The sequence below is a fragment of the Rana temporaria genome, chromosome 5, assembly GCF_905171775.1.
Source record: "Rana temporaria chromosome 5, aRanTem1.1, whole genome shotgun sequence".
NCBI lineage: Eukaryota > Metazoa > Chordata > Amphibia > Anura > Ranidae > Rana > Rana temporaria.
The window spans coordinates 378,339,986-378,355,103 of record NC_053493.1 but is presented as its reverse complement, the minus strand read 5'-3'; the positions used below and the strand labels follow the sequence as shown (position 1 = coordinate 378,355,103).

Here is a 15,118-nt window from a genome sequence, read left to right as displayed (position 1 = left end):
TAAAAAAGAATACCTCAAATCATTGCTCCTGCTGCAGTGATGATCGAGATATCATTGTTCCCCTCTGAGGACATATGTATACTGTACATACGGCAGACAGGAAGCTGTTAAAGTGGTAGTAAACTCTTTACTACCACTTTTACCTAAAGGTAAGCCTATAATAAGGCTTACCTGTAGGTATAAAGAATATCTCCTAAACCTGTACGGTTTAGGAGATATTTCCCTCGCAATGCGCCGCTGATTGCAGCGGCGCATGCGCAGCGGGGATCCTCGGCTAAAGGACCGGCAGCCGCCGGACCTTGCCGGAGTGAAGTCTACCGCGCGCATGCGCGGGAGTGACGACATTGCCGCTCCAGCCAATCACAGCGCTGGAGCGGCGATACCCGGAAGACACGCCAAGGCAAGATGACATCTCGCTCGGCGTGGACCAGGTAAGTTCTCCACACCTCGTTCCAAGGTAAGTATTTCATAATGAGCTCATTATGCCTTTTGCCTTGCAGGTGTTAAAAATAAAAATAAATTAATGCGGGTATACAACTGCTTTAAGCAGTTACAGCAACTTTTATTTTCTCCTTTTGGGATAAAGGCTTTACAAAAATTAATAAAAGCTGACCAATGTAAGCACTCCTGTCAGTGTCAAATGATTTGTCTCAACCCCCTAACTGCTTACTTTTCAGGTCAGCTTGGTTTGTTGAATGAAGGCAGAATAACAGATTTACTGGCTAGATCCACATGTAAAAATAAAGGGGGGAAAAGCCAAATGCCGCGTACAAACGATCATTTTTCGGCATGGAAATTTTTTTTGTTTTTCAAAAACATCATTTAAAATGATCTAGTGTGGGCTACACATCATTTTTCAGGTTCTGAAAAACGACAAAAAAAAAATTCGGACATGCTGCATTTTTTTTTAAGTTGTTTTTATTAAGGTATTTCTCATAGTACAAAAGAAAAACAAAACAAACAAAACAAGATACCGTATTTATCGCTGTATACCATGCACTTTTCTCCCCTTAAAATCAGGGGGAAATCGTGGGTGCGCGATATACGCCGATCCCCACCGATCCCCGCTGTCTCCGACATTGTCCGAGCCGAGCCGAGTGTACTGTGCACTCAGCTAGGCTCGGCTAGGCTCGGCCACGCTTGGCTCCGCCCGCAGCCACACTAGAGGAGCCGAGAGAAGCCAAGTGCGCAGGAAATCCGACAAGGCTGGACGGACCCCGCGCAAGGCCGCAGACGGACGCCGGACAAGGCCGCCGATGGACGCCGGGCAAGACATCCAAAATGTAATTTTTTCCTTAAACTTCCCTTCTCAGCTTGGGGGGGGGGGGGGGGCGCTATACGCCGGCGCGCGGTATATGCCGATAAATACGGTACATACATAGCTCAAGTGCGTACAATACAGACACAGAAATATCAGGTACAATATATTATAGGTTAGGGTGAGGGTGCATCACATGCTGCATTTTTTAACGTCGTTTTAAACTATGTCGTTTTTCGGGTTGTAAAAAATGATCGTGTGTGGGCTAAAACGACGAAAAAAACCTGCGCATGCTCAGAAGCAAGTTATGAGATGGGAGTGCTCATTCGGGTAAAACTAGTGTTCATAGTGGAGTAAGCACATTCATCACGCTGTAACAGACAGAAAAGCGCGAATCATCTTTTACTAACACAGAATCAGCTAAAGCAGCCCAAAGGCGAATAGAACTTCCCCTTTATAGTGCCGTCTTACGTGTTGTACGTCTCCGCGCTTTGCTAGATCATTTTTTAAAAACGATGGTGTGTGGGCAACATCGTTTTAATGATGAAGTTGGAAAAACGTCGTTTTTTGGACATGCTGAAAAATGATCGTGTGTACGTGGCATTACACTTGTACAGGAGTTGTTAAGGTATTTTCAGGCTTGAGAGTTTTTGCTTGAGCAAATGAAAAGAAGGTAACTAGGAGAAGGAAAAGAAACCATGCAAAAAATTAAGTTTACAGAAACCGAAAACATGCAACTCTTTCCCCATAGAAGCTCACAGATTTTGTTCAAGCTTCGAGCGCCAAGCTTCAGGTGACATGACTCTGGAGCGTGAAGGGCTCCAATAAATATTATGGGAATCTGGATGTCGAAACGCTTCAGTATACACACTTCAAATCTCTCAATTGTGCATCGGACCTTAAAGTAGTTGGAAAATTTAGCTATCACATACATTTTTTTGAGTTTATAAATATATGCTGTTTATAAATCTAACTGTATATTTAAAAAAAAAAAAGCTTGCCAGTTATTTGTTTTCCAGCTTGCAACTGCAGGTGATGTGATTGCTATTCATATCAGAGAGATTCACGGACCTCTGACGTTCACAGCGTCTCCCTGCAGGGATGTAGTCCCAAGGGAGGGGGCAAGCACGCTGACTAACCCCCAGCCAGAACAGCTCGGATGATGGAGGCAAGCTTAGAAGAAGTGAGAAATTCAGACAAAGAAAAAAAAAACATTTAGAAGGGAAATCAAAGGAAAAGGTAAGTGAACCTACAATGCACTAGCTTAAAGAAAACTATTTAGAAAATAAAAAACTAACATTTACAACCCTATTAAGGATTGGTAAGCTGCACTATATACAATTTTATTCTTTTGGGTTTAGTTATAATTTCAATATTTTATCATTATTATTATTATTGATAATATTATTATACAGGATTTATATAGTGCCAACAGTTTATATAGCACTTTACAATGTAGAGGGGGCTCAGTACAATTACAATACAGTTTAATACAGAAGGAATGGGATGGCCCTGCTCATGGAACTTACAATCTTAAGGGAGGGGGAGGTGGTACAAAAAATAATAACTGCAGGGGATAATCTGATGGAGGTGACTCAGGTACAATTCTTAGGTGGAGGTGGGATAGGCTTCCCTGCAATGAGTGAGTTTTCAGGGATTGCCTAAAGGCAGACAGGGTAGGGACTGGCCAGATCTACAGGGGCAGGGAGTTCCGGAAGATATGAGAGGCTCTGGAGAAGTCCTGGAGGCTAGAAAGGGAGGAGGAGTTAACAAGAGATCTAGACTAGGGATGAGCTTCGAGTTTGAGTCGAACTCATGTTAGACCCAAACATTTGCCCCGCCAAGCTACATAAGAGCTGTCACTGGCTCCCGCCGCATCATTCCCGGGCGTCTCCGGTGGAGACAGGATGCGCTGCGCTGGACATCTCATTGCTGGATCCTGGGCCTGGATGAAGAGGAGATCATCTCATCGCTGGACCCCAGAGATGAGAGCATCCATCGCAGGATACCGACAGCATTGGAGCGGAGACCGAGAGTGGATTACCACCGCTGGAATCTTTTTTCTTCTTCTTCTTTTTTTTAATAAAGGACTTATCCCAACGGTGTCTGTGTGTTTTTTTACAATTTGTTACACTTTCTTTGTGAAATGGTAGGGGTATAACGTACCCTCTACCAATTCACATAGGGGGCAGGATCTGGTGGTCCCCTTTGTTAAAGGGGTCTTCCAGATTCCGATTAGACCCCCACAACCACCGGGCAAGGGTTTTGGGGATGAGGCCCTTGTCCCCATCAACATGGGGACATGGTGCTTTGAGGGGTCACAGACCCCCAAAGCATCCTACCCATGTTGAGGGCATGTGGCCTGGTATGGTTCAGGAGGAGGGGTGTCTCTCATCCCCCCTCCTGTGGCCTGACAGGTTGCATGCTCGGATAAAGGGTCTGGTATGGATTTTTGGGGGGAACTCTACGCCATTTTTTTTTAATTTGGGGTGGAGTTCCCCTTAAAATCCATACCAGACCTGAAGGGCCTGGTAATTGAATTTGGGGGGACCCCCACGCATTTTTTTTTATATCAATGACTTTCAATGCCTTTTCTCTGTATTGCCGGGAGCCGACAATTCATTATAGCCGCAAGTGGCTTTAAATTACTTTTTTTCCTTCAGAAATTACACTTTGTGCTGGGACAGTTCTAAGTACGGGAAACAAGTGCTACTTTATAAGCATACTATACACTTTAAGCATTATTAAAATCACTGCTCCCGAAAAAACGGAAGTTTTTAAAACTTTTTTTTTTGTATTGATACATGTCCCCTGGGGCAGGACCCGAGTCCCCACACTCTTTTTATGACAATAACTTGCATATAAGTCTTTAAAATTAGCATGTTCGAGTCCCATAGACTTTAACGGTGTTCGGATGTTCGAACAAATTTATTGCCTGTTTGTATTTTCTGATGCAAACCGAACTGGGGGGTGTTCGGCTCATCCCTAATCTAGACTCATGATGAATACTGATAAAAACTATTTTGTAGTATAGAACAGGGAGGTCATTAAAGAAATGTTGGTTTATGATTGTATCCACAACTTACAGATCACTGTAATGTACCATGAGCTGTAAATACAAACACATCAGTAAGGCAAAGAAATAGACACTCCAGATGATTCTGCATAACACAAAACGAATCAACCTAACAGAAGCACAGGAACTTTCTGCACCAGAGGACACAGTGACATGAGCAAGGCAAACCTAATTGGCTCGAACGTGAGTTTATTTTAGTCTTGGGCCCTGAAACGTGTGACGTTGGCCCGTTCCGCTCCTGTGCACAGTGCGCTGGAGTGTGCTGGAGGTGCTGAAAGCAATGAGGAGTATAGTTCGCTGTCCACTATAAAGGTGCTGAAAGCAATGAGGAGTATAGTGCGCTGTCCACTATGAAGGTGCTGAAAGCAATCAGGAGCACAGTGTGCTGTCCACTATGAAGGTGCTCAAAGCAGTCAGGAGCACAGTGCGCTGTCCACTATGAAGGTGCTGAAAACAATCAGGAGCACAATGCGCTGTCCACTATGAAGGTGCTGAAAGCAGTCAGGAGCACAGTGCGCTGTCCACTATGAAGGTGCTGAAAGCAATCAGGAGCACAATGCGCTGTCCACTATGAAGGTGCTGAAAGCAGTCAGGAGCACAGTGCACTGTCCAATATTAAAGCGGTTGTATACCCGCATTTGTTTTTTTGTTTTTTTTAACACCTGAAAAGTAAAAGACATAATGAGCTAGTATGCACCACATACTAGCTCATTATGAAATACTTACCTTAAAACGAGGTGTAGGGAACTTACCTGGTCCACGCCGAGCGAGATGTCATCTTGTTCTGGCGTGTGTTTCGGGTATAGCCGCTCCAGCGCTGTGATTGGCTGGAGCGGCGATGTCGTCACTCCCGCGCATGCACGCGGGAGACTTCAAACCTGCAAGGGCCTTCAGCTTTAAGGTGCTGAAAACAATCAGGAGCACAGTGCTTTGTCCACTATGAAGGTGCTGAAAGCAGTCAGGAGCACAGTGGGAGATCTGTACATTGCCCATACTGGCAGCTCTATAGCACAGTACACTGCCCATGATTGAATCTCTATGACACAGTACACTGCCCATGATGGAATCTCTATGACACAGTACACTGCCCATGATGGAATCTCTATAATACAGTACACTGTCCCTGATGGAATCTCTATAATACAGTACACTGTCCATGCTGGAAGCTCTAAAGCATAGTACACTGCCCATGTTGAAAACTCTATAGCACAGTGCAATGTCCATGCTGGAAGGTGCTGGACCCCTATGGAGCACAGTGCTCTGTCCACTATGAAGGTTCTGAAAGCATTCAGGAGAACAGTGTGAGATCTGTACACTGCCCATGCTGAAAGCTCTATAGCACAGTGCATTGTCCACTATGAAGGTGCTGAAAGCAGTCCAGCTCTATAGCAAAGTACACTGCACTTGATGGAATCTCTATATCACAGTACACTGCCCATGCTGGAAGGTGATGAATCCCTATGGAGCACAGTACACTGTCCATGCTGGAAGCTCTATAGCACAGTGCACTGTCCATGCTGGAAGGGGCTGAACCCCTATGGAGCACAGTACACTGTCCACTATGAAGGTGCTGAAAACAATCAGGAGCACAGTGCTCTGTCCACTATGAAGGTGCTGAAAGCAGTCAGGAGAACAGTGGGAGATCTGTACACTGTCCATGCTGGCAGCTCTATAGCACAGTACACTGCCCATGATGGGAGTTCTATAATACAGTGCGCTGCCCATGCTGGAAGCTCTAAAGCACAGTACACTGCCCATGCTGGAAGCCTATAATAAGATGTTCATTCTGGAAGGTGCTGAACCCCTATGGAGCACAGTACACTGCCCTTGTTGGAAGCTTTATAGCACTTTGCAATGTCCATGCTGGAAGGTGCTGAACCCCTATAGAGCACAGTACACTGCCCATGCTGGAAGCTCTATAGCACAGTACACTGTCTACTATGAAGGTGCTGAAAGCAGTCAGGAGAACAGTGGGAGATCTGTACACTGCCCATGCTGGCAGCTCTATAGCACAGTATACTGCCCATGCTGGAAGGTGCTGAACCCCTATGGAGCACAGTACACTGCCCATGCTGGAAGCTCTATAGCACATTGCACTGCCCATATTGAAAGCTCTATAGCACAGTACACTGCCCATGCTGGAGACTCTATAGCACAGTGCAATGTCCATGCTGGAAGGTGATGTACCCCTGTGGAGCACAGTACACTGCCCATGCTGGAAGGTGATGAATCCCTATGGAGCACATACACTGCCCATGCTGGAAGGTGAAGAACCCCTATGGAGCACAGTACACTGCCCATGCTGGAAACTCTACAGCACAGTACACTGCCCATGCTGGAAGCTCTATAGCACAGTACACTGCCCATGCTGGAAGCTCTATAGCACAGTACACTGCCCATGCTGGAAGCTCTATAGCACAGTACACTGCCCGTGCTGGAAGATGATGAACCCCTATGGAGCATAGTACACTGCCCATGCTGGAAACTCTATAGCACAGTACACTGCCCATGCTGGAAGGCAACGAACCCCTATGGAGCACAGTACACTGCCCATGCTGGAAGCTCTATATCACAGTACACTGTCCATGCTGGAAGGTGCTGAACCCTTATGGAGCTCAGTACACTGCCCATGCTGGAAGCTCTATAGCACAGTACACTGCCCATGCTGGAAGCTCGTTAATACAGTGCGCTGCCCATGCTGGAAGCTCGTTAATACAGTACACTGCCCATGCTGGAAGGTGCTGAACCCCTATGGAGCACAGTACTCTGCCCATGCTGGAAGCTCTATAGCACAGTACACTGCCCATGCTGGAAGCTCGTTAATACAGTACACTGCCCATGATGGAAGCTCGTTAATACAGTGCGCTGCCCATGCTGAAGGTGGTAAAAGCTCTCAGGAACCTTTATTATGCGAGCGGCATGCCAATCCTTCTCCCTCTCCCTGACTTGGACAAGTTTTAAGCCCCCCATGGGAGGAATGATCTATAGACAATAGGGGCCGGTACAGGAGGAGGCATTTCTCCCCCAGGTAGTCACGACTTTAGAGCTTCTCTGCAGGAGCCCCGGTATTATCAGGCTGCAGGCAGCAGCTTCTCCGCCCATCGGTACCGAGCACACACCGCACTCATGTTACCGACTCTGCTCTGCTCAGACGTCCCGTGCCATTCGGAGGATGGAGGGAGCCTCAGGAGGATGCCCCTGCGCCCCGGCAGCGGTACCATGAATCTAGGCACGACCTTCAGAGCCCATATAGACGGCGATTCCGACTCTGCCCTGTCTTTGGACTCCAGCGTTTTTTGCAGCGATTACTCCGCCGCTCCCCGGGACCATCTGACCATCAATGTCGGCGGGAGCCGCTTTGTCCTGTCTCAGCAGACCTTGTCCTGCCACCCGCACACCCGCCTCGGTAGGTTGGCCACCTCTGGAGGGGATGAGGTCTTCGAGCTGTGCGATGATGCCAACTTGCTGGACAACGAGTATTTCTTTGACCGCAGCTCTCAGATGTTTGAGTACATCATGAACTACTACAGGACCGGGCGCCTGCATGTCATGGACCAGCTGTGTGCCGTCTCCTTCCTGCAGGAGATCGAGTATTGGGGCATCGATGAGCTGAGCATAGACCACTGCTGTAGGGACAGGTACTTCAGGAAGAAGCTCAAGAGCGAGACCTTGGACATCAAGAATAATGAAGAGGAGGTAGAAGCCGAGGATGACGATGACTTCTCTGGAGTTGTCTGTGAGGAGTTCAGGCAGAAGCTTTGGGACGTCCTAGAGAAGCCAGGGTCTTCTGTGGCTGCAAAGACCTTTGGGACAGTCTCCATGACCTTTGTGGTGGTCTCCATAGCTAACATGGTCCTGATCTCCTCTGAGGTGGGCTCTATAGACTCCCCATTGTTGAATGTATTGGAATACATCTGTGTTTCGTGGTTTACAGTAGAGCTGTCCCTTAGGTTCCTGTGTGTAAAGGACAAGTGCCAGTTCATGATGAGTGTTATCAACATCATAGACTTTGTCGCTATCTTGCCCTTTTATATTACTCTCTTGGTGGAGATCTGGTTTGGTGAGAGTACCGAGCTTGAAAACGTTGGGAGGATAGTACAAGTCTTGAGGCTTCTGAGATCCCTGAGGATGTTAAAACTCGGCAGACATTCAACAGGTAATTTTATTCCTGCTCACACAATCATTAAAGTTTTTTTTTTAAATACCAAACATGTCAGGCCCCGTACACATGTTCGAGGAACTCGACGGGCAAAACACATTGTTTTGCTCGTCGAGTTCCTTGTGAAGCCGCCGAGGATCTCGGCGAGCCAAGTTTCCCCATTGACTTACGAGGAAATAGAGAACATGTTCTCTATTTGGCCCAACGAGTTCCTCGCCGGCTTCCTCGGCCAAAAGTGTACACACGACCGGGTTTCTCGGCAGAATACGGCTCCGATCGAGTTTCTGGCTGAATTCTGCCGAGAAACTCGGTCGGAGCTGTATTATGCCGAGAAACCCAGTGGTGTGTACACTTTTTCCCTGAGGAAGCCGACGAGGAACTCGTTGAGCCAAATAGAGAACATGTTCTCTATTTCCTCGTTAGTCAATGGGGAAACTTGGCTTGCCGAGATCCTCGGCGGCTTCACAAGGAACTCGACGAGCAAAACGATGTGTTTTGCCCGTCGAGTTCCTCGGACGTGTGTACGGGGCCTCATACTTACCTCAACTGTGTAGCTTGTTTTGCACAGAGCGGCCCCAATCCACGTCTTCTGGGGTTCCTCGATGGCTGTCTTGGCTCCTCCCCGCATCAGCTAACCCCCTCTTGGAAGCGCTTCCCCAAGGGGGTTACATTGCGGACGCGCTCCCGAGTCCTGTATTCGGCATCCATAGCCGCCGACCAGGGCCGCCAACAGGAATTTTACACAGATTCAGGCATGGGCCCCCCTAGAGAACCACGGGAGGTGTCGGGGGAAAGGGAATAGCATAGGTGTGCGCAGCCTATTGCATTAGGGTGTGCACCGCAAACTTCAAAGCAGTGGATGCTGGTATTAGTAGAGCAGTGGCTGATGTCAGTACAAATGAGATTGGTGTTCGTAGTTTTTTGTTTTTATTATTTTAATTTTATTTTTACAATTTTATTTTCTTATTATCATTTTTTTATAATATTATTTTGGTTGAGTTTTTTTTTTTACAAATTCGTCAGGAGCCCTATTGAAGGGCTTTGGTGAAATAGAAGAGAAAGGGACTGAGAACATGGATTCCCCAATCCCTTTCTCAGTAGCATCAGCTGCCACGGGGGTTCAGCAGGGGGAATCTGCACTGCACAGAGTGATTAGGGTGTGCCCAAGCACACCCGGCACACCCTGTGCGCACGCCTATGGGGAATAGCCACTCCAGGTGGGAACCCAGATGAATATCCTCCGTTGTAGACAACTCAGGTGCAGGCAATGCACTTAGCAAAGCAGGAACAAAGAATGTCTCTGGACAGCCGCACTCTGAACAAATTGTAGCCTTTTTTTAAAAGGACAGCACTACAAGTCACAGCAAAATAAAATAAAACCTGACCTCTGACGCATTTCGCACTGAAACTAGTGCTTAGTCATAGTCATAAGAATTTTGGGGCCCCTTACACAGCTTCAGGCATGGGCCCCCTGGAGAACCACGGGGGGTGCTGCCGCAGCTAATTGAGAAGCAGGGGGAAGTGTCACAAGTTGAGAAGTGGGGGGTGACACAAGTTGAGAAGCAGCGGGGGGAGTGTCGCAAGTTGAGAAGCGGGGGGTGCCGCCATGTATTAAGGTTGGGGGGGCTGCCACCATGAATTAAGGTCGGGGGGGCTTTGGGTGCTGACGAACAAAAAACAAAAATTAAAAAAAGGGGGATGGCACCGGACCCATTAGAGGGTGCTGACGGAAAAATAAAAATAAAATAAAAAAGGGGGGATGCCATCTGGGGCCCTGGGGACAGCCGGGCCCCTTAGAGGTCAGGGGGGGGGCTTTGGGTGCTGCCGAAAAAAAAAATATATATTTAAAAAAAGGGGGAGGCCATCCAGGCCCCTGGGGACCACCAGGCCTCTTAAAGGTCGGCGGGCTTTGGATGCTGTTGATAAAAAATAAAAGAAAAGAAAAGGGGGGATGCCATCCAGGGCCCTGGGGACCACCAGGTTCCTTAGAGGTCGGGGGGGGCTTTGGGTGCTGATGAAAAAAAAGGGGGATGCCATCTGGGGACCACCGGGCCCCTTAGAGGTCGGGGGGACTTTGTGTGCTGACGGAAAAAAAAAACGGGGGATGCCGTCCGGGGCCCTGGCGACCACCAGGCCCCTTAGAGGTCAGAGGGGGTTTGGGTGCTGAAAAAAAAAAAAAGAAAAGAAAGGGGGATGCCATCCGGGCCCCTTACAGGTGTACTGCCTGTACCCCCCTGATGGCGGCCGTGCCGCCGACTACAGGACTCGGCCCCACCCCTGGCCCTCGCACCATTGGAGTTGCCAATGGCTGCGCTGCTATCAATCTATCCAATGAAGAGCCGAGGAGACCGGAGCCAAGATCAAGTGCGTTCTCGACACGGGACCTTCAAGGGCTAAGGTAAGTAAGCCGGGGGGCTCAGGGGGTCTGTAATCATCAGATGTTTTTTCACCTTAATGCATAGGATGCATTAAGGTGTAAAAAAATGAACCTTCACTACCCCTTTAAGTTTTAATTTTTGAGGTACTAATGGACGTCTGGTTCAATTATACACTGGTTACTCAAGAAGCACACACCAATATTGTCTTACTGACTAGAGCTTTGACCCGAGATGCGCTTTGACTAAGCAGTGTGGCTTCTCTTGTATCAATTCAGGGGACGATTGTTTATTCAAGAGTTGCTGTGTAAAAAATAATGTGGAATAGGCTGCATTCCAACTTATCTCCGTAATGTGAAAGAACAGATGTAAAAGAAAGAAAAACTCTAGGATGTCCTGGAAAGGTCAGGGTCTTCTGTGGTGGGCCTTTGGAATAGTCTCTATGAGTTCTGCTATTATCTCCATAGCTAGCATGGTTTAGATCACCGCCATGGCTGGCAATTGAGATCTATATCGAAGATATATATATATCATGCTCTGAGCTACTAATACTAATCAATAAATAAAGCCTATGCTATAAAACAATACAGGTTCAAATGCATAGCATAAAAACGTGACTTGCAATTTTTTTTAAATATAGACAATATTGCACGTGCTCCGTGAATCACACACATTCCTTAATATTATGAATAATGATTAATGATTAAAATTAGGGTTGTACCGATACTTTTTTTCAAGTACTCGCCGATACCGAATACCGATACTTTTTTTTAATCTCATGTGACAGCGGCACATGTTTCAGTATTTTTTTTTTTTTTTTATCTTTAACAATTTGTTTTTAATTTTGTACATTTTTTTTTTTTATTTACCATTTTTTTTATTTATAATGCTTTCTTTTTTTTAAGGGGGGGGGGTGGACCGTGTCAGTGTGTTTTTTCTTAATTTTTTTTATTTTCTACACGGGATACACGGCGGGATGCACGGGATACACGGCGGGATACACAGAGGGAGGAAGGGAGACAGACTGCAGCAAAACAGAGGGGGGCTGGAGGAGGACACGGGACAGTCAGCGGTGATCGTGTGTGGGGGAGTTACAAGCACCGATCACCGCTGATTTTAAAGCAGCTGAAAGCCGCGCGGGGGGAGGGGTGTAGAGAGAAGCGGAGAAATTAATTTTAAATCTATACAGCGGTGATCGGTGCTTGTAACTTCCCCACGCACTGATCACCACTGACAGTACAAGTATCGGGTGAAGCATCTGGAGCATTTGCCCGAGTACAAGTACTCGGGCAAACGCTTGGTATCGGTCCCGATAGCAGTACTAGTATCGGTATCGGGACAACCCTAATTACAATATATTAAATAATGATTAGCAAAAGTCCATAAAAAATGATGAATAAAGGTGACTTCATGCAATGTGCTCTCCTCCCCCACCGGGTGTACCCTCACCTTAAGGGCTTAAAAAATAAGCCTATAGTAGTTAACAGCAGCTGGCCGGGATCTTCCTTATGCCTCCTTTTACTATACTGGCTGCTGTATGCTGATGCTCCACATTGGTCACCTCCTGCTCCTGATAGTAGCACAGCTTTAAAAGGGCACCAATTTCTCCTGGTCACTTCCACCAAGCCTCCTCATATATACCATATATGAAAAATGATAGAGGCATACAATAGTGTAATACTGTTTAAAAATGTTTGTACTCAGAGTCTCCACGTGAGATAAAGTAGGAACGTGGTAAAGAACAAATGAACAAGACCTGGTGTGTGCCAAAGGTCACGTGGTCAGTACGCCTAAACGGGGGGGCCTACCCAAACAAGAGATAACAAAAAAAAGAAGGCAAAATAAAAAGGGCCGGGAGTGTGGGAAACAAACCTCAGGCCGACAGGAGTAAGGAGGACCCCCGACTCCCCCTACAAACTCAGGCCGACCTTCCCATTTAATATGTAAAAAACGGTCTATATACATTCAACTCACATCTACATAGTCAAAGATTTGCTTATAAAGTGCTGTATTGCTGTAGTACTGAAGAGGGGGGGGTTGGGTTGTGTCACCTAAATCGTGGATCTGCAGCCCCGGTTTCACAGTGTACAAAGCATCCTATACTTCCTCTCCAGACTACTTCCTGCTTCCTACACGTCAGACAATCAGGCTCCTCCTACCAGTTTCGTCACAGATCTCATGATTTCCTCTGGGACTTCTTTTAGCTTTTTAGTTCAGTTTATGGTATTTCTTTAGTTTTGGCATCTCACAAGGTTTTATCTACCACTGGCAATATAGATCCCTACTAGAAAATCGGAGGGACAATATTACCTTTGGAGCAATCATCCAATAATCTGATTATTAGTACTCAGCTTTCGAGAGGTGATCACAACAGTTCATGAACAATTATCCAAAGGGACAAGCACAGATAATTGGGCGACCAGGAACACGCATGCTCGGAAATTAAAGAAAACATTACAACGTAGTACAATACATTACATCACGTCCAAATATTCTGTTTTACAAGAATTCTCGTAACTTTAGTAACTTATTGGTTTTCGATATGAGCCTAGCATACAAAAAAAAAACAGACAATCATTTATCCAATGTTCCTATCGTGTCTATTAGTGTATTGGTTTATGGTAGAGCCCCCACCATTATTGATATTACTACTGACCAGATCAGAAATTAACCACGTAAGGGCCGCCGCACGACGATAAACGTCGACAAAATGGCACGGCTGGGCACAAGGGCGTACATGTACGTCCCCTTTAGGAACCCAGCTGTGGGTCGCGAGCGCCCCCCTGGCGGCGCGCTCGCGAACCGGTCCGAAGCTCTGTGAACGCACCTGCGGACCGGATCGCCACAGGTGTCCCACGATTGGGTCACAGGAGCTAAAGAACGGGGAGAGGTGAGTGTAAACAAACCTTCCCCGTTCTTCTCTTTGGCTTGTCACTGATCGTCTGTTCCAGTGCCGATCCTGACCTCCCTGCGGCCCTAAGCAAAATTACACAAAATTACACAATAAAGTTGAGAAAGCGGATGGGGGGGTGGGGGGGCTTGCTGAAAATGATGGGGGGTGCTGACTTCTTACCTCTTCTCCCATGCAGCCAGCGAGTTGAGAAGCGGGGTGAGGGGCCCGAAAATTACTTCTCACCAGGCGGGGCCTCTAGTAATTTGGGGGGGCCCTCCGCAGCTTTGTGGGGCCCTAAGCGGCTTGCATAGTGAGCCTATAGGGTGGATCGGCCCTGGTCTGTTCCCTGTCAATAGGACACACTTTACCCATTAGCGCCCCCTAGTGGTTAACCCCTTCACTGCCATTGTAATTTTTACAGTAATCAGTGCATTTTTATAGCACTTTTCGCTGTGAAAATGACAATAGTCCCAAAAATGGGTCAAAAGTGTCCGATGTGTCCGCCATAATGTCGCAGTCACGAAAAAAAATCGCTGATCGCCGCCATTAGTAGTAAAAATAAAATATTAATAATTAATAATAATTAATTATTTACCAAAAATAGGTAGAAGAATACTTATGGGCCTAAACTGACAAAAAAAAACGTTTTTATATCTTTTTTGGGGGTATTTATTATAGCAAAAAGAAAAAAATATTAAATTATTTTCAAAAATGTCGCTCTATTTTTGTTTATAGCACAACAAATAAAAACCACAGAGGTGATCAAATACCACCAAAAGAAAGCTCCATTTGTGGGAAAAAAGGATGCCAATTTTGTTTTTGGAGCCACGTCGCACGACCGCCCAATTGTCAGTTAAAGCGGCGCAGTGCCGAATCGCAAAAAGGGGCAAGGTCCTTTAGCTGCATAATGGTCCGGGTCTTAAGTGGTTAATCACCCTTTCAATGGGGTAAAACTTATGATGCCAAATATGTTTTAGTTCTGCAGATCACATAGTGATGGTATATTGATGGAAAAACTTGGTTACAATTCTTGTGATCAGATTCAAACTTTGATTACTTACCTCTAATGTGAGAACAACAGATGAGTTCATTGTTCCCATAGACTGCACAGGAACGTAGGGCAGCTGTAGGCCAGGGGGTTAGGTCTGGACCCTCCTCTGTGCTTTGCCTAGGGTGCTTTAGGCACAACCCTCTCCTTGCCTTATGGTAGGAATAAAACAAATGTACTGTATCTACTATCTGCTTAATTAAAATGGCATTTTGCATCTAGGGTAAAGATCACTTTATATCACAAATAATAAGACATAAATGTATGCATACAATAACATTTTAAATAATGATGTAAACTGTTCAACAG

The 15,118-nt window shown here is 46.4% G+C and overlaps 1 protein-coding gene across 1 annotated transcript in view; it reads left to right on the top strand.

The window, feature by feature from the left end:
- The first annotated feature begins 7,222 nt into the window (after positions 1-7,222).
- The window catches only part of KCNV1 (potassium voltage-gated channel modifier subfamily V member 1), a 54,979-nt gene continuing 47,083 nt past the window's right edge, over positions 7,223-15,118 (top strand). Inside the window, exon 1 of the mRNA XM_040352018.1 lies at positions 7,223-8,490. Coding sequence (XP_040207952.1) covers positions 7,461-8,490 — 1,030 coding nt within the window. The 5' untranslated portion in view covers positions 7,223-7,460. The remainder of the gene's footprint in view (positions 8,491-15,118) is intronic.